Source organism: Microcaecilia unicolor, chromosome 5, assembly GCF_901765095.1.
Source record: "Microcaecilia unicolor chromosome 5, aMicUni1.1, whole genome shotgun sequence".
In the NCBI taxonomy this organism is placed as follows: domain Eukaryota; kingdom Metazoa; phylum Chordata; class Amphibia; order Gymnophiona; family Siphonopidae; genus Microcaecilia; species Microcaecilia unicolor.
In genome coordinates this window covers 228,486,260-228,510,896 of record NC_044035.1, presented here as the reverse complement: position 1 = coordinate 228,510,896, position 24,637 = coordinate 228,486,260, and the positions used below count along the sequence as shown (strand labels likewise).

The following is a 24,637-nucleotide window of genomic DNA, read 5'->3' as shown; positions in this document are numbered from 1 at the left end:
TTAACTCCCTTGAGAAAGCGCACCACATCTGGCTGCGAAGCCAGGGAAGCACCCTTCAGGCGGCCCCTGAAGCAAGCCAGAGCCGCTACCTGGACTTTAAGGGAACTGAGCGACAGGCCTTTCTCCAGACCTTCTTGCAGGAACGCCAACACTGAAGAAATTGGAGCAGTGAAGGGAGAAAGTGAGCCTGCTTCACACCACGCTGCAAAGATACGCCAAACCCTGGCGTAAGCAGTAGAAGTAGAGCGCTTCCTCGCTCTTAGCATAGTGGCAATGACCTTGTCTGAGAAGCCCTTCTTCCTCAGACGCTGCCGCTCAATAGCCAGGCCGTAAGACCAAAGGGGGAGGGATCCTCCATCACCACGGGACCCTGATGTAACAGGCCCTGCTCCACTGAGAGCCGCAGAGGATCGTCGACTGAGAGCCTGATCAAGTCCGCATACCAGGGACGTCTGGGCCAATCCGGACCCACCAGGATTACCCTGCCGGGATGCTTTGCCACCCGGTCTAGCACCCTGCCCAACATGGGCCAGGGCGGGAACACATAGAGAAGCTCTTGTGTCGGCCACTGTTGGAGAAGAGCATCTACTCCCAGGGATCGAGGGTCCCGTCCTCTGCTGAAAAAGCGCGGCACTTGGCAATTGGCCGATGACGCCATCAGATCTAGGCTCGGCTGGCCCCAGTGCTTCGTGATGTCCAAGAACGCCTGAGCAGATAGTTGCCACTCTCCGGGCTCCAAGGTATGGCGACTGAGAAAGTCCGCCTTGACATTCATGACTCCGGCAATGTGGGCCGCTGAAAGCTGCTCCAGGTTCGCTTCCGCCCACTGGCATAGACTCATAGCCTCCTTGGCTAGAGGGGCGCTCTTGGTACCTCCCTGGCGGTTGATATAAGCCACAGCCGTGGCATTGTCCGACAGGACCCGTACGGGCTTCAACACCAGTACCGGGATGAACTCCAAAAACACCAACCGAATGGCTCTGAGTTCCAGGAGGTTGATAGACCACTTGCCTCTGCAGGAGACCAGAGCCCCTGCGCTGTCCTTCCCAAGCATTGGGCTCCCCAGCCCATCAAAGAGGCGTCTGTCGTGACGACAATCCACTCCGGGGTCACCAGAGGCATTCCTGCAGACAACTTGACTGTCTGCGTCCACCAGCTCAGCGCCTTGCGCACTGCTGGGTCCAAGGGAAGGCGCACAGCATAATCCTCCGACATCGGAGTCCAGCGCAACAGCAGAGATAGCTGTAGTGGTCTCATATGAGCCCTGGCTCAGGGCACTACTTCCATCGTGGCCGTCATAGAGCCCAACAGCTGCACGTAGTCCGAAGCCCGAATAGGAGAGGCTACTAGGAACTAGTCCACCTGAGCCTGAAGCTTGACAATCCGATTGTCTGGCAGGAACACTCTGCCCACTTGGGTGTCGAATCGAACTCCCAGATACTCCAGGGACTGAGTCGGGCGCAGCTGGCTCTTCTTCCAGTTGATGATCCATCCTAGGGAGCTCAAAAGAGCAACTACCCGGTCCATAGCTTGCCGCACTCTGCATAAGAGGGGGCTCGGATCAACCAGTCGTCCAGATAAGGATGGACTTGTACTTCTTCCTTTAGCAGGAAGGCCGCTATGACCCCCATTACTTTGGAAAAGGTCCGCGGAGCAGTAGCCAACCCGAAAGGGAGGGCTCTGAACTGGAAGTGTCGTCTCAGGACTGTAAAACGCAGAAAGCGTTGGAGAGGAGGCCAGATGGGAATATGCAGGTACGCTTCCTAGATGCCCAAGGAAGCCAAGAACTCTCCTGCCTTCACTGCCGCTATAACAGAGCGGAGAGTCTCCACTTTCAAGGCCCGATTGACCCCTTTGAGGTCGAGGATAGGCCGGACAGAATCTCCTTTCTTTGGTACCACAAAGTAAATGGAGTAACGTCCCTTGCCAATCTGATTTTTTGGCACCGGAACGACCGCACCCAGGCGGATCAGGTTGTCCAAGGTCTGCTGCACTGCCACAGCTTTGACCGGAGACTTGCAGGGAGAGAGTACAAACCCGTCTCTTAAGGGTCGGCAGAACTCTAGCTTGTAGCCGTCTCTGATGACTTCCAGCACCCAAGCTTGTGAAGTTACTGTGGTCCGCTCACCCAGAAACGAGGACAGCCGTCCTCCAATCTGCACTGGGGCATGGACCAAGGCCCCGTCACTGGGTACGAGACCCTGGGGGAGGACCGGAGGGAGCACCTCCGGGACGGCGGTCTCTGCGAAATGAATGCTGCTTGGGGGAGAAAAACCTCTTGAAGGAAGAGGGGGCAGAGGAGCCCGACCTGCCCGGGCGGTACCGACGGGCTTCCTGAAACCGTCCTCTGGAGGTACCGGGACGAGTACTAGCCCGAGCCCTGACCTCTGGTAACTTCTGCCCTTAGACGTGCCGAGATCGGTCACGATTTTGTCCAGCTCGACCCCCAAAGAGCAGCTTGCCTTTAAAAGGCAATCTAGCCAGGCGGGATTTAGAGGCGTGGTCAGCAGACCAATGTTTCAGCCAAAGCCACCGCCGCGCAGAGACTGTCTGAGCAATGCCTTTAGCTGAGGCTCTCAAGACATCATACAGCAAGTCTGCCAAATAGGCTAGGCCCGATTCCAGGGCCGGCCAATCAACCCTCAAGGAATGATCCGAGGGGGAAGCCCGCTGCACCATAGTCAGGCACGCCCTGGCCACATAGGAACCGCAAACCGAGGCCTGCAAACTTAAAGCAGTTGCCTCAAAGGACGACCTTAAGGCCGCCTCCAATCTTCTGTCTTGGGCGTCCTTTAGGGCCGTGCCACCTTCCACCGGCAAAGCCGTTTTCTTAGTCACCGCAGTGATTAAAGAATCCACAGTAGGCCACAGATAGGCCTCACGTTCACTTTCAGGTAAAGGATAGAGGCGGGACATAGCCCTAGCCACCTTGAGGCTCGCTTTCGGGACATCCCATTGAGCCGAAATTAAGGTGTGCATGGCATCATGCACGTGGAAGGTTCTAGGCGGGCGCTTCGTCCCCAGCATAATGGCAGAGCCAACAGGGGCTGAGGGAGAGACGTCCTCCGGAGAGGAAATCTTCAAAATGCCCATGGCCTGCACTAACAGGTTGGGCAAATCCTCTGGGCTAAACGCGCTGCAGAGGGGTCATCCGCTCCATCCGAGCGGGGATCCGTCTCCTCCAAGGAATCCGCAAAGGACCGTTGGGAGACCTCAGACACGCTGCCCTCATCTATATCGGAGGAGACACAGTCCTCCAAGGCCTGGAAATCAACCCGAGGGCGTTTACCTCTGGGAACCTCAACCTCTTTATCAGAAGAGGGAGCAGGGGCAGCGTTGTGCATGAGGAAAGCCTGATGCAGCAGCAAAACAAACTCGGGGGAGAAACCCCCCAGACTGTGCACTTCCGCAGCCTGGGCAACAGCCCTAGACGCACCCTCAACCGGCGCTCGCAAGAGCGGGAGAGAAACATGCTGCGCATCCAAAATGGCGTCCGGCGCGACACTCCGCGAAGGAGCCGCGCAGGAAGAGCGGCGCTTACTTTAGCCGCTTTGTGCCCTCGCCCAAATTAAGGGCGTTCATGGCATTAATGTCTCCAACCTCAAGGGCGGCCCCGAAGAAGCCGTCCGAGCCGCGTGGCCGGCCAAGATGGCGGAGGCGAGGAGCGGGGGATGGGCGTTTATGGCGGGAAAAACCGCCACGCCGGAGGAAGGACCGGGACATTCATCGGTCACGAAACTGTCACCCAACAAGGGCGAATCAGGCTGTAAGACCCCCGCATCCCCTCTAGAAGCGCTCAAGCGATCCGGGGAGCGACCCTTTGCGCCCTCGCCCTCCGACGCCATATGCCACGAGGAGAAGAATCGGGGAACCCCCTGCCCGCTATAAAAAGGTAAAAATTACCTGCTTGCCGCTCCGAGCTGTAACGAACTGGTGTCCCAGTGAGTAGCTGCAATGAACGTTTAAATAAACGTCGAAATAAACGCCTTTAAGGACGTTTAAAATTTTTTTTTTTTTTTTAAACGGAGCCAGCGGGAGGGGGGAGAAAAGGAGGGACCTGGCACCACCAGGTTTGCACTTGCTCAAAAGAGCCCTCAACCCCAGGCCTCAACAAAACCTAAGGATTAGGCTTGGAGGCCTAGCCAGAGCTGCTGCTGTGTGTGACCACCACCTGCTGAGATAGAGAACATACTGGGGAGTTTCCGGCAGCACATGACCACATATAGGGAGGCAAAAGTTTGCTCTCTATCTCCACCTGCTGGTAGATGGACACAACCCACCAGTCTATGGATTGATCAGCTTGATGATATGGAACAATGATTTATGCTGGTTCCTGTTCTAAACAAAAAAGGGACACAAACAATTTTTGAGGTACCAGTGTTTATTCATTCTTGTTAGAGATTTGGTCCAAAACATCAGAAAGTATGGATTTTACAGCCTCTTTATCCTACAAACATCTGGAAATCTCTATCCTTATCCAAACCTTTATCTGAGGGAAATGCTTCTGTTTGATTTTCTCATTTCCATCGCTTTAAATCTGATAATACACCATTGGAAAGATAACTCTAATCTTTCACCAACTCGGTCTTGTCATATAGAAAATCTACTATAATAAAAAGCACCTCCAACGTTCTGAAGCTGACTCCATGGCTTCACTGAACGGTTCGTGGGTTCGTAATGGTGTAGGCCCCGCCCTCGTGTCAAAACATGATAACGTCAAGGGCGGAACACCGATAGTGAAGGAATCGCTGAACAGTTCCCAGGCAACGGTACGCGACGTCAGGCGCATGAGGGACCTATCAGACAAGTGTATGCGAAGGGAGGAGCGTCAGCAGAAGGGGTCATTTTGTGTGCAGCACAGCAGCATCGCTGGAACGAGAAGAACATTCGTGCAGATGTAGGTGCTGTGGGTATGTGCGATCACAGACGAGGGGTTATGTTCTGTGGCTTGATGGGTTTTCCCTGGCTACTGCCGGTACTGAACAGCGGCGAAGGGGGTATAGTGGCAACTATATTGGTGTTGTTCTGTCTCTCACTCACATCCACACACTGCCGCCCCCCCCCCTCACTAAATACATCACCATCTCTCACTCACACCCACAGACACAACCAAACTCCACCCCCCCCCCCAAAAGAACACACACTCTGCCATGGACAGCATCTCTCTCTCACACACACACACACACCCACCTCCATTAATACACACACTCTACCAAGGACATTCAACTTATCTGTCTCTGACACACACACCCACAGCTCTCCCCCCCCCCAAACACTGATGCAGAACACCGCTACCACCACCCCCCAAGAATGACAACAGATTGGTCATGCAATTCACACACTCCCAACCAAATCAATAACCAAGGCCCCCCCCCCACCTTCCGGTACGGGGCAAAGGAAAGGGAAGTATAGGGGAAGGCAATTGTCCCCCCTCCAAACAGTCTCACACATAGACACTGCTACCCTCTCCACCCCCCCCCCCCCAACATAATACACAAACTCTGCCACCCTCCCCACATCATACACACACTCTCCAAGTGACAATCACCATCTTTCTATTCACACAAACATTCCTTCCACTCCCCCCTCCCCAACATCATACACACAGTGTGCCACGGAGAAACACCATCTCTCTCTCACTCACACCCTCCCTTCCCACCCCCCTTAATACAAATTCTAAAATGGAAAATCAAGATCTCTGTCTCTCACTCACACACACTCCCCCACCCCCACCACATCATCATACACAAACTCTGCCATGGTGAATCAAGATCTCCCTCTCTCACTCATACCCACACACTCCCCCCCCCAATAAATACACAAGCTCTAACATGCAGAATCAGCATCTCTCACTCACACCCACACACAGAACCAACACAAAGAAAAAATACAGAACAACAACAAAAAACATATTACACATAATACAACGTCAATTATTATTAGCATGACAACGCGTTTCTCCTAACAATCCCTTTCAAAACTAATTGCAGGAAGCCAATACCTTGCTAGCGCCCGTTTCATTGGTTTCAGAAACGGGCCTTTTTCCTAGTATGAAGATATTTATCTAAAAAAGCTTTTTACAAAATGTAAATGCAGGTGTTAAGTGGATCATTCTAGCTAACAGCAGTAAAGATAATGTGTTGACAATGCAAGATAGTTAAATTTAGTTATGCTTATAGATCATAGTTTATGGTTATTATCCATGTACTTGAATTGTTTAATGAACAATTTTGGCTCATATTTTATTGTAATTTTACAAACTACAAAATGTTTTTTTCCAAATATAAACGAACTAGTAAAAAAGGCCCATTTCTGACACAAATGAAACGGGCGCTAGCAAGGGTTTCCTCGGAGTGTGTATGTGAGAGTGACTTAGTGTGAGAGAGAGAGTGAATGTGCGAGTGTGTGTGTGTGAGAGTGAGTGAGTCTTGGTGTGAGTGTGTCTGTGAGTGTGTTTCACACAGATACAGTGTGTGCGAGAGTGCGTGAGACACAGACTCTCTGTGAGACTGAGTGTATGAGACCAAGAGAGTGTGTGAGTGACTGTGTGACACATAGAGAGTGAATGTGATACAGTGTGAGACAGCGTGTGAGAGTGAGAGAGTGTGTGTGTGTGTGTGACAGAGATACCTCCCCCCCCTCTCTGGTGTCAGGCCCCCCCTCCCTCCCTTTCTCTGGTGTCTGAACGTTACTGTGCAGGACACTGAGCTCTGGCTGTGCTTCAAGGAACTGACCAATCCTATTTAATAGAATGCACCTCCAACATTCTGAAGCCGAGAAACCTCATGTGGTTGGTCACTTCTGCTTGTGACAAACCCGGAAGTACGTGATGTCAATTCAGGAGATGTATATAGAGAGCAGGAATGCCTCAGCCATGCAGTCAGCTTCAGAATGTTGGAGGTGCGTTTTATTATATAGGATATAACCTCAATAAGGCCCAGATCAAATCACTTGCACTGATCCACTGGAAAAATTAGCACAGGAACAGAACGGAGGACTAAAGTCCTCATGATCGGGGGCGTGTCAAGATGGCGGCCATGCATGTTTGTTAACAGTCAGAGTTTGTTTGTTGGTGTTACCTTTACTGATTTCTTCCAGACAGTGCCGCACACTAAAAGAAAAGGGACGGTGAAAGCCCGACTGCCATCGGACAGGACCTCGTCCCCAGTCCAACAGACGCTAGACCGTTATACAACAGCTTATTCTCTTATTGGAGCGGAGACTCCCGCTGAAGGAACCGAGGAAGGAGAATCGGCCCTTCTGGGAAATAAAACATCATTTGTCACCTCCGGATCTTAACCCTCCACCATGTCACGCGTTCTCTAGGGATGAGGCAGGAAGCACAGTGGCGTCGGAAGTCGATGTTAACCGAACTTTCGTTGGCAGTGCCTCTCCCCTGGTCACGGAGGGAAAGAAAATGGAAGCAACTAATGCTCCCGTGGTGATAACCTTGGAATCCATCTGGGGAGCTCTACAACGGTTAACAACAATGGTTACCACTTCAGTTCAAGAAACAACTCATTTGGTCAATAAAGTTGACACTAACATTATCGATTGAAGAAATTAAACAAGAAACAACGCACCAAGTTACACAACTACAATCGGAGGTAAAAACTTTAAAATCTGTTTCTAATACTATTATAACTGATGTGACTACTACTACTACTATAAATCATTTCTATAGCACTACCAGTCGTACATGAAGAAAGAAAAGACAGTCGATACGCCGTAAATTGGAACAGATTGAGAATTGTAATTGACGTTTGAATTTAAGGATTTTAAATTTCCCGATGGCCACGGGCATAAACTCAACGGATTTTTTCAAGAAATATTTGCTGGAGATTCTGCAATTTCCTCCCGAAGCTATTTCCCCTTTAAATAAAACTTATTATCTACCAATATCTAATCGAAGCCGAGCAGAGCAAGATGGCCCTGGGAATGTGAAACAAAATCATGAAACTGAACACGGATTACAAGATATTTCAGCTCTATTAGAGGAATCACTGAGTGAAATAACTTTAAGACGTACTTTAATAGTTTCATTCGTATTTGAACAGGATTTAAATTCCGTGTTAAAGATGTATTTCAAGAATTCTTTAAAAACTTTTTGTGGTCACAGAATTTGGATCTATCCAGGTGTAACAAAATCCACACAGGATAGAAGGCGGAAATTTTTAGCGCTCAGAGAAGACACAAGGTTGATAGGAGCAAAATTTCTTCTAGCCTATCCGTGTAAATGTATAATAAGATATTTGGATAATAAGTATGTCTTTCGGGAACCAGAACAACTTCGATCGTTTCTGGAATTAAAAAGAGTACCCAGTGGACCCAAGGTCTGAGAAAACTGAGATCAAGATAATTGGAGAGAACACGGTCAGGCCAATTTCTGGACATATATTGTTTTTCCTATTTAGTTCTGCTTACCTTTAAACACGCTCCCCCTACACCTTTCCCTTTTTTGTTCTAAGGAAGAGATATTTAATTTCTCCTATTTATTTAATCTCTCTATATTACAACTTGCAAGTGAATCTTGTATAACGTGTAAAGTATAAATAAAATTGTTGAAATTAAAAAAAAAAGTCCTCATGATCAAAACTAAATAGCATGCAAGTTTATGCGCACTATTAGTTTTGATACATCAGGAGACTTTGTGGGAGGATTGTGCCTAGGCATGCATGCTCCTAAGGCACAATCCTCCTGTACAAGTGACAGGTCCAGATATGTCAAACAGGTGGTGTCCCCTCCCCCCATGCAAGGGACTGGTGATCCACTGTACCTCCAGCCCCCCTAACAAGTTTCTCTGGTGGCCCAGTGGCCTTCTCCCCATCTAACACCAAAAGATGACCCTGGTGGCCCAATGGCAATCCTACCGCCCCCCCCCCCCCCACCAGGCCTTCAGGAGGAAGAAGAGGTAGCACTCCCTCCTCCTTCCAGCAAACTTGTTTGTTGCACCAGGACCCTTTCTTCATCCTGTGCTTGAGTGTGGGCACTAGTGGCCTCTAGCTCCTGCATTTACCTTTGATCATCAGCCCTTAAGAGAATAATTCGAGCTCATCATCATCAGACTCTCATAATAGGTGATATATGTGTAAAATGTATATTTGTGAATCAAATTAGAAAAAACATCAAATATTGAGCAAATAAGGTGCCAATTTAGTCCTTAAGAATCACAACTCTAGAAGATAAGGCCCTAGAGTTTGCCAAGAATTTATGCTCCATATTTGATGCAATATTGACTAGATTTGATTCACATACACACTTTTACACATATCACATATTGTGAGAATCCAATGATGATGTGCGAGCTCAGATGATTATCTGTTATTCAGGCTATATTCCTTGTTATTACTCTCACTACCTAGAGCAGATTACCACAATGGTCCTGTAAGAAAATATTTGAGGACTGTCTCTTATTGAGGCTATATTCCTTATTACTCCTCTCGCTACCAAAGGGTGGATTACCATGGTGGTTTTGTAAGAAAATATTTGAGGACTGAGTTATTCCATTTTTAGGAATCTTTTCACATTTTTTTTGTACTAGGTTTTGTTTCCTATCTGGGTTTTTTCTAGACAAAATACAGCTTCGCAAACATACCTGGTTTCAGCATACCAGTCTTTAAAAGTGGCTCTCGCACGTATTTGCTCTCATTTGATGTTCACCTCTACCCCTGACCTTAGGTAAAATTTAGATTGTATATGCCTCTAAACTAGAACCACACTAGAAGTAGTAAAGGTTATATATCATCTTTTTCTCAGTGAAACAGAGATTTTTAGGAAACAAACTAAGGTCTCGGCTTATAGTAGCATCATTTTCTATGCTTTCTCCCTCCCCTGCGGTGACTGAAACCCCTCCTCTAACCCACTCCCCCCAGTGGTGACCACTCCCTCTCCCTCTCCTTTCCCCACCTTCTCACAGTGACCACAACTTCTCTGGTCCTCTCCCCTGCCCTGTGATCGGTATTTTACGGCTCCTTTTTGGCTGCTGCAACCACCACATGTCACAGAAAAGAAAGCAAACTAGGCTGGTGTGGGGCCTTGAGCATCTGCATATGCTTAAGGCCTCCTGACTGGGGGAGATACCCAAGGTCCCATACCAGACTAGCTTGCTTTTGTCAGTGGCGTTACCTGCAGCAGCTAGGAGGGAGCAGTAAAATGACAGTGTAGGAGAGTGAGAGAAGAGGCAGAAACTGCAGAGGGGGTTGGAGAGGGTGAGAAGTGGTAGTCACTGTGGACAGGGAGAACAAAAAAAAATGATGCACGCCAAGGGGGGGGGGGGGGGGGGGGGAGGGGAGGTGAGGAGAAAGAGACAAAAATGCAGGACACTATAGGAGAGGAAAGACTACCAGTATACCGCTTATACTCAAGTTGACAGTCCACGCCCCCACCCCTTTTTCCAGGGAAACTTAACTTGTCTTATACTCGGACATATTATATACGATGTTACTTTCCATGTGGAAAAAGTTACAGTACCAGAACTGCAATATGAAGGAAGAAAGGAAAACCCATACTGACCTCATCACTTTTAGTTTCCCCATTTTCCAATGGTAAATCTTCCTTAGTGTCTTTATTGGCCTCTTCAGTCTGTTTGCCTTTTGTCCTCTTCTTTCCTTTGGGCTGAACCTTTTTATCTTCACTTTTTTCCTGCAATGGAAGACCACTATCACTGCAGTGCGATAACAGAAACCAACAGAAAGAAAATCAGCAAAACCATGTTGAAAACTAATTTTTAAAAATTTAAAATAGAGCTAGTTAACTTTTGGTGAACCACGGTTACTTCTCTACCCACTTCCATCCACAATAAAGGCAGCCCAACTATATATGTTGACGAAAGAGCTGGCCTCGAGTAGAAGCAATATTTATTTAAAAGACTTGAAATACTGCTATATCTGGATACAACCCTGTGAAAGACTCAAGATCAATTCCCAAACCTTGTTCCTGTAGTCAGTAAGGCCGGGAGGTAAGAAGCATGAAATCACAACTAATCAACAGGTATCCTAATTAGCAATACTAAGGGCCTGCCACAATCCACAGGGCAGACATTCGAGAACATAACTTGAGTCATTCATAGGGTATATGTCACCCAAAGGCAAGTGTACAACTCAGTAAAAATAGGCTCCTCAATTTGTGTGAAATGTCAAAGGGATGAGACTACACCATATCATTTATTCTGGGTATGTCCGAAGGTAACACCTTTGGGCAGTTATAGCTCAGTATAGGACATTATTTCAATTCTATTGCTTAACATTTCAAGGCCACACATCTAATCGGATACAGCGAACAGAAATGAGCAAGGGGAAAAGATTTACGCTTCTGTAAAATGTGCTAGGTAGCTAGGAAATGTATTTTACCATCATGAACATCTTCTGAGCCACCAACCTTTTGGAAATGAAGAAAACAACTGAATTTGCTATCTTGGAAGTTCAGCAGGCAAACCTTATGCCTGAATGTACAAAGATTTGTGTATTTGAGACTCATATATACAAACTGACTAGTGGGACAGAGCTTATTTCTTAATAAAATGGGAGGTTCAGATATCAACAGGTAGTAATAAGTGATCTCTGGCAAGCTGTGTGATGGGGGGAGGGGGGGGCAGTTGGCTAAGGTGACCAAATCATAAGAAACCAGTCCTTCTGATGCTGGACAAGAATACATGATATATTGTGGGTGGAGAGGGTGTTTGGAAAGAAGGTGGGGGGCCTAAATGATGTGAATGTTTTGCATACTTGAATCTTAATTTGCATTTTTTAAAAATTTATAAATAAGAAGTATCCTAATTATCCCATACCAGCTATATTTCACTGATCAATTGCACACCTGTCTGATAGAACACCAGCTTTAGGAACTACTGCAAGGTTTTGTACACATAGTAAAGGGAATGATTAAAGTCAAATACCTATAAAGAACATATAGAGTACATACCATACCATTCATGCACTCAAGAGTGGAGGAGTGGCCCAGTGGTTAGGGTGGTGGACTCTGGTCCTGGGGAACTGAGTTCGATTCCCACTTCAGGCACAGGCAGCTCCTTGTGACTCTGGGCAAGTCACTTAACACTCCATTGCCCCTGGTACAAATAAGTACCTGTATATGTAAGCCGCATTGAGCCTGCCATGAGTGGGAAAGCACGGGGTACAAATGTAACGAAAAAAAACCCCCCAAAAACACAACAAAAAAAGTAGAGCTGACTGGTTGTCAACACCAACTGAAAAACAGCCCTCAGGGAAAGCACAAAACCCCCTTGGAATAGCATCTTTAGAAAGTCCATTAAGGGAAGATGGAGCCTTCTTCCTCCCACCTCAAGTCTCAACCACCTCCTACGTAGCCTTCATATACCCTCAGGCCTCTACTGTCCCCCCCCCCCCCCCCCCCCCCCCCCCCGGTTTATCACTGCTCTCTTATCTACTCCTAATATGCATTAATAAACCTACACCAGAACAGCTGTTTTGTCAGCACTCCATGGTTTTCAATCATTTGAACTACTCAGAGACCAACAAAGATGCATTATCCTTTAGTACGGCAGTTTATTTTTTTCATAGGAATTTTGCTACCCAATGTAACGAAAAATTAGTTCTCACCTGATAATTTTCTTTCCATTAGTCTCAACAGATCAATCCAGAGACTTGTGGGTTATGTCCCTCTACCAGCAGATGGAGATAGTACCTCCAAGGTTTGCAATATGTGGTCCTGTGCAGCCATCTCAACCTCAGTATGAACGGTACCAAAGCAGTGGAAAAACTTCAATAAGATAAAACTCTCCTAAGATACAAAAACTCATTTGCCTTACTTTTTTTTTTTTTTTTTTTTTTAACTGAATCACACAAAGGAAACATTCTCAAGAGTCGAAACTTGACAAAAACAAAACTGAACTTCTGCACCAGATAAAGCCAGGGTGGGCCTCTGGATTGATCTGTTGGGACTAATGGAAAGAAAATTATCAGGTGAGAACTAATTTTTCCTTCCACAGTATCCCACAGATCAATCCAGAGACTTGTGGGATGTACCAAAGCAGTCCTCAAGTAGGGCGGGACAACCCCAACCCAGCAGAAATCACTGATGCGAACACCGCATCCTGCTGGGCCACCACATCCACACAATAATGACGAGTGAAGGTATGGGTTGACTCCCATGTAGCAGCCCTGCAGATATCTTTGAATAAGAAGCAGCTTTAGTCCATGTAGAATGCGCCCGGACCTGCGATGCTGCCGGTCTGCCCAAGGCCACATATGCCGAATTTATGGCCTCCTGCAACTAATGGGCTATGGTGGCCTTGGAGGCCATATCATCCTTTTGCGACCCCCAAACAGCACCATGATCTGAAAGGTGAAACTCATTCGTCACCTCCAAATACCTCAGAAGAACCCATTTCACATCCAAGCAGCAAAGCACCCGGAGGTGCTCAGGGCAATCCTCCTGGTGAAAGGCCAGCAAATGCAGCAACTGACTCATATGGAAGTGAGAAATCACTTTGGGCAAGAACAAAAGAACTGTTCTAATAGACAACCCCGCCTCCGTGAACTGCAAAAAAGGGGTCTCTGCAAGAAAGGGCCGGTAACTCTGAAATTCTCCTAGTCGAAGTGATTGCTACCAGGAAAACCACTGTCCACGTGAGATCCTTTAAAGTAATCCCCGACAAAGGTTCAAAGGGAGGATGCTGCAGAGCTTTGAGGACCAGGTTTAGATTCCAGGCTGGCACTAATGGAGCATGAGGTGGGCATAAACAGTTCAAGCCCCTCAAGAACCAAACTACATCAGGATGGTCGGTGATGGACACCCCTTGAAGACGACCTCTAAAGTAGGCCAAGGCAGCCACCTGTACTTTTAACAAACTTAAAGAGAGACTTCTGCAAGCCCTCTTGTAGGAAAGTGAAAATAGCAGACACTGAAGTTGCTGAAAAACCCGCTCAAATATGCACCACACCCTAGTGTAAGCCACAGAGGTTGAGCGTTTCCAAGCTTGAAGCATCGTGGCAATAACCACATCCGGATACCCCTTTCTTCTCAACCGCGTCCTTTCAAGGTCAGACCGTAAGACCAAAGGGGGATGGATCCTCCATCACAACTGGACCTTGGAGCAGAAGCCCGCCTGCCGCTGTCAGAAGGAAGGAGTGATTGAACAGAAGCCGGATTAGATCTGCATATGAAGGCCATCTCGGCCAAGCCGGGGCCACCAGAATCACTCAACCTGGGTTTCTGGCGATGCAAGCTAGCAACCTGCTCACCATGGGGGAAAAGGCATAGGGAAGGCCCCGGGGCCAAGGCTGAAGGACGGCATTGATTCCCTCCGAGCCCAGCTCCCAACCCCTGCTGAAAAAGCGGGGCACTTTGGCATTGTGCCTGGGAGCCCCCAACGAGCCGTTATCTGACTGAAGGCTAGAGGACAGAGCTCCCACTTCCCCGGATCAAGATTGTGGCGACTGAGAAATTCTGCGACCCTGCGATGTGCGCTGCTATCAAGCAGGAGAGATGGTTCTCCGCCCACAGGCAGAGCAGGGCCGCATCACGCGCTAGGGGAGCACTCCTTGTGCCCCCCTGCCGGTTCATGTACGCTATCGCAGTCGCATTGTCTGAGAGAACTCGAACGGGGCAACTGCATAAAAGGACCAGACAGTCCCAGAGAGCCAGGCAAATCGCCTGAAATTCCAGACGGTTGATGGACCAAGACACCTCCATCGGGAACCAAGTACCCTGGGCCATCAGGTGCCAGGGGAACGCCCCTCAAGAAAGATTCCCCTGGATCAACCACAGTGCATGTCCGCTTGGAGACGAACGACCATGGCACCCGGATCGTAAAATCCTTCGTGAAAGGAGACCAACGACTGAGCAAGTGCATCTGACATCTGGCTCATGTTACAACCTCAAAAGGTGGACACCATGGATCCCAGCACTTGCACATAATCCCACGCTCGTGGGGCTGGAATTTGGAACAGACCTCGCAACCGATTCTGTAACCGCAGTGCCTGAGAAGGAAGAGAAACTGTCCCCCTCTGGGTGTTGAAGCATACCCCTAAGTACTCCAAGGTCTGTGAGGGCTGCAGGTTGCACTTTGGGAAGATAATCACCGAACCAAGAGCCTGCAGCAGAACAATCACTCTGTGAGCTGCACGATGGCTCTCCTCGTAAGATGACACCTGCATGAGCCAGTCGTCTAAGTAGGGATAAACCTGAATTTGTTCTTTCCTGAAAAAGGCCGCAACCATCACTAGGACCTTAGAAAAGGTTCGAGGCGCTGTAGCTAGGCCTAAGGACATAGCTTTGAACTGAAAATGACAACCGAGGACCGCGAACCGAAGAAAGCGCCGGTGGGAAGGTCAAATCAGAAGGTGCAAAGAAGCCTCCTTGAGATCGAGGGACGTCAAGAATCCCATGGTTGTACCACAGCAATAAGAGCGCAGGGTCTCCATGCGGAAATGGCTGATCCGTAAAGACCGGTTGACGTATTTGAGATCCAGTACCAGCCTCCAAGAACCGCCTTTCTTTGGAACCACAAAATAAATGACAAACCTACTTCTGCAGGGGCACCAACTGTGCTGGCCCCAGGCACTGTAAGTTGAACAGGGTTTGCCAAACCGCCTGTACTTGCAGGGCATTTGCAAGGAGACTCCAGAAGAGTCTGCTAGAGGCCAAGCAAATTCCTATTTGTAGCTATCTCAGATACCTCCAAGACTCATTAGTCAGATGTTACCCTGGTCCACTCTGCCAGGAAGAGGAACAGTCCACCCCCGATGACCAGCAGGAGATGGAAAAGGGCCCCATCATTGGGAGGATCTGGCCATGGGTTGGTTTCTTGATCTTGTGAGCGGGGCCCACCGGTCACTACGAAAGGGCTGAGGCCTCTGAGCAAAGCGGGTCCTCTGCAAGGATGCTCCGCGAACTGGGCAGTAACACCGGGTGTCTCTAAATTTGGGCCTAGGCCCTGTCAGCCAAACTGAATTAGGCTTGTCCTCTGGGAGGCGCTGGCCTTTGGAGTCACCCAGATCCTTCACAATCTTGTCCAGGTCCACCCCGAAACGCAGGTTTCCCCTGAAAGGGAGCCTTACCAGCCGCGACTGCAGCCCAATGCTGCAACCAAAGTCATCAGCATGCAGTGACCGAAAGGGAAATAACCCTTAGCCAAAGCCCCCAAGAGATCATAAGACCTGCAAGGAAGGCCAAGCCAGACTCCAAAGCCGGAAGAAAGATGGCCAGTTCCTCTGGAGAGGAGTCTTTTTGTACCCACAACAGACATGTCTGTGCCGCATAGGAGCTGCACACGGAAGCCTGCAGGCTAAGCACTGCCATCTCAAATGAAAGTTTGAGAGGCCTCCAATTTTTGATCCCGAGTGTCTTTAAGCGCCGTGCCACACTCTACTGGGAGTGTGGTCTTCTTGTGACCGCTGTGATAAAAATCCACCATAGCCAACTTCAACAGCTCTAAGTCAGAGGTGGGCAGCGCATACCAGCTACCTCAAACCCACCGTCCGGCATATCCCACTGCGCAGAAATAAGGATTTTCATTTCTTCATGCATATGAAAGGAACAAGACGGGCATTTGGTGCCCAAAATAATCGAGGGTGCCGGGCCACTCTCCTCGGAAGATTCCAGGAGGAGAAAATATCCAACATCTCAAATGCCCGCACTATAAGGGAGGGAAGCTCTTCCCTACGGAAAAAGCAGGCTGCGGTGGGATCATCACTGTCCTCAGAAGGTAAAACAGCCTCCTCCGCTAAATCCATTGAATCTGGGGGAGAGCCCTCAAACGAAACTAGGTCATCCGGATCCGAGACATCCTCAGTGTTCACAAAATCCATACGGGAACGTTTGGGCAGCAAAGACTGAGAAGCCAAAGGGACAGGAACCTGCTGGGTCACGGCCAGGGCCAACTGAACAGAAACCCCAGATCTCTTCAAAAGAAAAGCATTATGCATTAAGAAAACAAATTCCGGCGAAAACGGCTCAGAAAGATTTCCCAGCTCCCTCCACAAGGCCTCCTCGTTCGGGGCCAGACCTGGAGAAGCGCAGTCCACGGCCTGATGCTCAAGCGCCACATGCGGGGAGGAATGCGCCTGACAAAAAAAAAATGGTGCCCACCGGTGCTGCCTGCTCCAAGGTTCCCGCCGTCTCTGCCTCATCACCTGCTCGAGGGGAATCCCCATTGTACTTCCTGCACGTGGTGGTCGACGCTGGCAGGCATCACACTCACCCGACGTTGCTCTGGCACCCACACCGGGAGCAGCGCTTTGCCGCCTCAGAAGGTGCAAACATGACCTGAAACTCGAAGAACTGCCCCTGCCGAAGGTACTTCTTAATATATATAGATTTTTTTTTTTTTTAATAGGCAGGACAGAAAGAGAGCACCCGGTCAGGTATCCAGCCCCGGGACGATGGAGGCAATGGTAGGGGAAACCGGGAGGGACCTGGCACCACCAGGTGTACACCAGCAATCTGCAAGCAAAAGCTCAACCCATCTGTGCTCAACCAGGCCCGAAGGACACCAGGAGACGGACCAACTCAGAGCTTCACAGGTATGTCCCTCCACCTGGTAGACAGACAGAATACTGAGGTTCAGATGGCTGCACAGGACCACAGAGAGAACCTCCGCAGTTTTCTGAATCTCCACCTGCTGGCAGAGGGACATAACCCACAAGTCTCTGGATCGATCTGTGGGACACAAGGGAATAAATATTTTAACACGAAAAAAAATCTGCAATGAAAGTCACAATAGACAAAATATATGCAAACCAGCAGTTGGTGTGATTACCTAGTAATTGCCTTTCCTGACTCCACCCTGACCAGAGCTACAGATATGCACAAAGGTCCCTGTAAAGAATCACTATTTCCACCTCGGCAAAAATTACAGATTTGAAAATGCAGAGTGATTCTCAAAGCAAATCACATGCAATCGAGTTGCTTGCTGCTTCTGCGAACAGATCATTTTCATGTGAAAGGGGGAGGGGAGCCAGTTGGTCAGTTGAGCATGCCCAGATCCAGTTTAGAGAGTGTGTGTGTGTGGGGGGTGCTTCCAGGGTTGGAGCAGTGGCTGACGGGCAGATCTGAGCTAAAGGTACTGTGTAGATAGTAAAACAAATATTTAGGTAGTGTTATAATTGATCCATATTTCAGTTACCTGTTATTGTTTGCTGATTGCACATTTTTTGTACACTCTTCAAATTTAAGACAAAATATTGTTTATTGCCTCTGTCTGGACAAAAAATCCTGGTAGTTTGTGTGTTGGGTCTCTGAGCGCTTTCTGGGAACCATGGGACCACTGAGTGTGTGGCCCCAGTAACCTAGAAATCACTGGGGATAATTTGAGAGCAGGAGACTCACCCAGAAGCGATTGTGACCCAGTCGGTGGGAGGAAGGTGCTAGTGTAGAGCACAAGCAGCAGGAGCAGGTGGACATGAGCTGTGCTGGGGATAGACCTTTTAAGTGGCCATGGGGTAACTACCAAGGCAGGCGACTAAGCGTTTTGTGACAAGATGCTGGCAGGTGAATCATGGAGCTCCTTTTCTGGAGAGAAGTCATACAGTGGGTGAACACTCCCCAGCAGACTAGTGCTTCCCAGAGCCCTGCCGAAAGATGTGGAACCAAGATTTCTTTTCTGATCAGTTTTCACCGTCCTACAGAGGGCACTCAAGAAACCCTTCCAGGTGCACAGGCAACAACTCTGGATGGGAGGAACCCAAACTTTGCAGTGTACACCCCAAGCAGTAAAACCAGACCAAGGCTAGTCAAGCCTCCAAAACCACTTAAGCACATACCTCAAGGCACCCTGGTGGTCTAGTGGCTTCGTCGGAGCTGTTTCCTGCCCACTGCTGCTGCTGATCCTCTCACTGTCTTTGCTTTTTTAAAATTATCAAGACTTCCAGCGGTGGCCTCGAAAGACTTCGCTGGCAGTCTCGGCAGCCATTTAAAAAGAGGCAGAGATGAAAGGATCAGCACCGCAGCAGCAGGCAGGAAAGAGTGGGGATCTTTCCAGCCCCGAAGAAGCCACTAGACCACCAGGGGCACCCAGGACTGGAAAGGAAGTGGACAGATGGAGACAGGATAGTAAAAAAGTTCAAGCCATTTAGGTGTTTCCTCTTCCTTGTGCAGCCGTCACTGTCGTACAAACAAAACAAAGCAAGCAAGCTGCTACATCCACATTGTCATTCTTTATTGTTGGTGGCATTTTTAATTTCACTGATGTTGTCAAACATGCTGGCTTGTGCAGCATACAGATGAACAGAGGGGCTGGTTATAGAACACCCCAGCACTGTTATATTCATGCAGAGATTTTTTTCTCCTGGTAAAGATCCACTAAAACAGACACGTTATGATAATCAGGTGCTCAACATTCAGAGTTTATATTCAATTATTTACAACATTTATATCCGTAAAGGAAGTGATGGGCAACACAAGCAGCAGCTCCTGAAGTGTTTTATAAGGAAATCCCAACACAGGTAAAAGCCAGGAAAAGCACCTGTTTGCCCTGACATTTATATCTCACATGAATTAGGTTGAAACCTGGAAGCATTTAAAAATCTTTTTTTTCTTCCTGTGCCTACATCAAAAGAAAATTATGGCATGTGGAAACTTTTGTTTTGTAGACTGAGTGGTACATTATACTAATGCACTTGCCTTTTTTTTACTACTACTTTTTTACAGAGAGGTATTGATTAGGGAAGGGCGTCCTTCATGCAAAAGTTTTGTTCAGTGTCAGTCTAAATTTGCCAACATTGTCCAGTTCAGCACACTATTAGCCACCAAGTTCATACAAAGTTAATTATGTTAAGTAGAAACTAGATCTTTTGCCTCAGGATGCTTGCTGTGTGAATATTCCATCACCTTCATTTATTGCTACCAAGTTTATTACATACTAAGGGCATTGTTTTAACCTTTATTTTAATTCATTTATCCAGTCCTTACATGCACATGGCTTTGCTTTTTTTTAAACCCAAAGTTGAATCCTTAGAGTAGTTAAACAATTAGGTAAAACTGTATTTCTATTTGTTTTGGAATTTGGATTGCTTTGGGTCCTGTGCTGATCTGTACATCTGTCTTAGCAGAGTATGAAAGAAAATTATTTATGTTACTTTTACTAGTATTTTTACTGCTTATAGAATCTGTCTTTGTTGGGAGGGGATGGGGGTGTCAACGTGACTGCGGAGCGGCAAGGGCTGGGATGGAGAAGTAGATTCCCGTGGGGATGGGTTAGATTACAGTCTCCATGCAACTCTCTATTGCACAGGACTTTATAGGGTAAAGTCACTAGGTAGTTCTCCGTCTCCATCTGTTGTTAGGAGAGCATATACCCACTCATTGGGAATGGTATGGAGAGGAACTGCAGTTAGCTTAGCAGGGTTTAAACAAGGTTCAGTTAACTTCCTAAAAGAAAAGTCCATGAGCCATTATTAAGAAAGATTTGGGGAAAAATCCACCGTTTATTTCTAGAATAAGCAGCATAAAATCTATTTTACTGTTTTGGAATCTTGCCAGGTACTTTGTAACCTGGATTGGCCACTGTTGTAAACAAGAGACTGGGCTTGATAGACCTTCTGTCTGTCCCACTATGACAACACTTACTTTCAGGGTTCAAAACAGCAGATATCTTCCATCTTCAGGTTGAAAGTAGCTTATGCTGATATAATGCTGAGATTCAGAATGCAACATAGCCTTAGACTCGGGATGTAATAAAGCTGACAATTTTAAGATATGACACCTGATACTTCAAGTACTATACGCACTACATCCTGAGGAAAGGACAAAGCTGATCTTCCAAGTGGATAGGAAGTGGCATTCTCAGGTTGGAACACAGTTCCTAGAACAAAACATAGCAAAGATGAAATATAAGTTACGGATAGCTACTATTATCTGGAGGCAGGAGAAAGAAAGAATGAAAGGCTGGTTGGACTGTCTTGTCTATGGTCTGGGTTTTCATCCCAGTCCCCAGGCACACACAGCCAGTCAGGGTTTTCAGGATATCTCCATTTAATTCAATAGGGATAGCCTGAAAACCCTGACTAGTTGGGTGTGCCCCAAGGACTGGGTTGAAAACCTCCGTCTATGGGCTGTAGTCCTCTCCAGATAGAAGGCGCCATCCAAAGTATGACATACACCCTCATCAAGATGGCCACGTGGTTTGGGGAAAAATGCTGGAAGAATGATCGATTTAGGGTGCGTGTAGAAAACTACACTGTGGTGAAACTTAGTGTACGGTGGGGTCAGCTACTACAGCATGAAGATCAGGGACTCTACAAACTGAAGTGACTGCCACCAGAAACACAACTTTCCAGGTCAACTACTTCAAATAACAGGAATCAAATGGCTTACAAGGAGCTTTCATCAGTTAGGTGAAAACAATGAGATTCCATGACGTAGCTGGAAGTTTAAAAGGAGATTTTTGGATAGGAGGCAATGTTCTGGAGTGGATTAGGAATTGGTTATTGGACAAAAAAACAGCGGGGGCAGGGTTAGTCATTTCTCTCAATGGAGGGTGAACAGTGGAGTGCTATAGGAATCAGCAACAGGACCGGTGCTATTTAATAGTTATAAACGATATGAAAATCAGGACGACGAGCGAGGTGATTAAATCTTCAGATGACACAAAGAAATTCAAGGTTGTTCAAACACATGCAGACTGTGAAATATTGCAGAAACACCTGGGGATCCAAATAGCAAAATGAAATTTATTGTTGACAAATGCAAAGAATTTTGGAAAGAATAATCCAAATCATATCATAGTTTCCTGATGCTAGGGTCCACCTTGGGAGTCAGCACCCAAGCAAAAGATCTAGGTGTTCTCGTAGATAATATACTGAAATCTTTTGCTCAGTGTTTGGTGGCAGCCAAAAAAACCAACAGGACACTAGAAATTATTATGAAAGGGACGGTGAATAAGACAAAAATACTATAATACCTCTGTATCGCTCACTTTGAGTACTGTGTGCAGTTCTGGTCGCCGTATCTTAAAAGAGATGTAGCAGAATTAGAAAAGGTTCAAAGAAGAGCAACCAAAATGATAAGGGGGATGGAACTCCTCTCATATGAGGAAAGGTAAAGGAGTTTAGGGCTTCCTCAGCTGGGAAAGAGACAGATGAGGGGAGATATGCTTGAGGTCTACAAAATCCTGAGTGGTGTAGACAAGTAGAAGTGAATCGATTTTTATTTAGTTCCAAAAGTACAAAGACTAGTGGACACTCAAGGAAGTTGAGCACTTTTGCACTCAACGAATAGTTAATCTCTGGAACTCTTTGCTGGAGGAGTTAACAGCAGTTAGTGTATCTGGGTTAAAAAAAAAAGTTTGGACAAGGAAAAAAGTCCATAGTCTGCTATTGAGACAGACATGGGGAAGCTACTGCTTGCCTTGAGATTGGCAGCATGCAAAATGTCATGGTCTATCTTGACTTCAATGGAGGCCAAGGTGCATTTGAACTGAGCGATGCCGCTGAAGATCACAGTGCACACTCCACATTCATTCTTCACACTCACCCTCATGACCAAACACCAATTATCTAAAGTTTTTAATGCAAATGGTAAAAACAACTTTTATTATTCCTTCTACTTCAAAACCTGACCCACAAAGTGTCTGGGAGTATTACTTTTTTGGATACTCCCAAGGGAGATCATTGCACTCCCAATCAAAAGTCACAAAAATAGTATGGACTTCACCTTCTACTTCACGTCCAACCAAAAAGAGCCTCAACACTAAATACAACGTACAAGAACTGTTTGGCTACCAAAATGCTCAGCTTCTTCATCAGTCATGGTGGTAAAATCAGTAGAGGAAATATAAGCGCTCCAAAGACTACTCTAATTTTCCTCCCAGCAAAGAACACAAGTTACTTGACCTTATGGGGAAGAAAGTCTACCATAACAACACTTACTGCTAGAATAGTGGTCCATCAATTTTATTACACCCAATATGTGTATACCATATTAGAACATACATAAAATTGCAGCACCTCTCTTCAACAGAAAAAAAAAGTGCCCCAACTCTTCTGCTGTAGAGTTGGAAAATTGTTCTAAAATAGGGAATCACGACTCCTATGACACTGTGATAAAGAGGAGCAGCTGTATCCATTTCTTCCAGATGATTAGCATGGTTAAAGTAATCTGCTCTACGTGATGATATCCATGACAAGGTGGCAGATGTCAAAGACTCTCTCCATTATAAGGGGCAAGGTTAAAGAAATAAGAGACTCCATAAAAGATGACTGCAATATGCTTGACATGCTGGAGGATAACAGAGCAAAATAGATCATCCAGCAGAAAGTCACCCTATCAAAGAAATCTTAACAGTATAATAAATCATACAAGCCCCATAGACAACTGCAAACTCAGCAGCAACCAAAATACTAGTTTTTGACACTCATCCTTTACCAGCGCATTGGTGGGGGGGGGGGGGGGGGGGGGGGGGGGAATCTCCAAGTTTCTTTTTCAACCAACAGTACAGCATAACAACTTGTGGATATTCAATATCATAAAGAGAAGTTACTTAAAATTTCTTGACTTATCCTTCTTTCAGGAAACCAACACTAAAGAAAATGCTTTTGCAGATGGAACTAGACCGCCTTCTGAAAGATGCCATAGTCCCTCAAAATCTCCAGAACCGGGTATTTTATTCAACATACTTTCTGATCCCCCCACCCCCCCCCCCCCCAAAAAAAATGGGGGCTTGCATTCAATTTCAGATCTGAGACAACACGGTTATCAAGAAAGACGTTCAATATGAACTCTTCAAACTATTCTTCCTCTACTCAAGAGGGAAGTTGGTTGGTCTCTTTAGATCTAAAGGATACATACCTTTATAGTCTCATCCATGAGACTTTCAAAAAATTATGTTTCACCCTGCAAGGAATGGTTTATCGATACAAGGTCCTCCCCTTTCAGCCCCTAAAGTTTGGTGTAGTTTATAGAATACATACTTAAGCAGAGTCACGTGTGTGGTGCAAATGCCCATGTGTAAATTTATGCCTGACCACCATTATTCTGTAATTACACACGTACTCTCGAAGCCATGCCTATGTTCCATTCATGACCCTCCCATTTCCGTGCCCTCTTTTTTGGAATGCGTGTAAATTTTAAGTGCGGATCCCACACATAGCTTTATGCACATTGTTTCCAATTAAATCTAATTAGTGCCAATAATTGGCATGTTCAATTAAATTGCATGCATAAATCAGGAACATGCCTAAATCTGTGCACACAATTTTTGATGACCTTTATGGAATCAGTGAGAAATTATGTAGTTGTGCCGATTGCCCATCTACAAAGTTGTGTATTTCCTTATCAGGATGATTGGCTCATCATGGCTATGACGCCAAAAGAAACATTAACAGCCTTAGATCTTATGATACACCTCTTCAAGAGGCTAGGCTCACTACCACTCTCATTCTTCCATAGAATTCATAGGAGCAACCATCATAACGAAATCCTTGTTAGTGAAACCTCCACAAGCCACAGTGTACAACACTGAATCACTGTCTTTCACTAAAGCCGATGGAACTAATTGGTGAGCTGTTAAGACATATGGCAGCAGCAGTCCATGTGGTACCATACACATGTGTAAAATCTCCAAATGGTACCTCAAGGACAGTTGATGTCAATATACACAACCTCTCCCAACCAAAATTTTCCTTTCACACCAAGACCTCACTAGTCTGGTGAACATTAAGAG

General features: G+C 46.8%; 1 protein-coding gene across 1 annotated transcript in view; it reads right to left on the bottom strand.

Annotated features, from left to right (window-relative positions):
- The window catches only part of HMGN1 (high mobility group nucleosome binding domain 1), an 85,623-nt gene that overhangs the window by 35,570 nt on the left and 25,416 nt on the right, over window positions 1–24,637 (bottom strand). Inside the window, exon 5 of the mRNA XM_030203837.1 lies at window positions 10,513–10,641. Coding sequence (XP_030059697.1) covers window positions 10,513–10,641 — 129 coding nt within the window. The remainder of the gene's footprint in view (window positions 1–10,512; window positions 10,642–24,637) is intronic.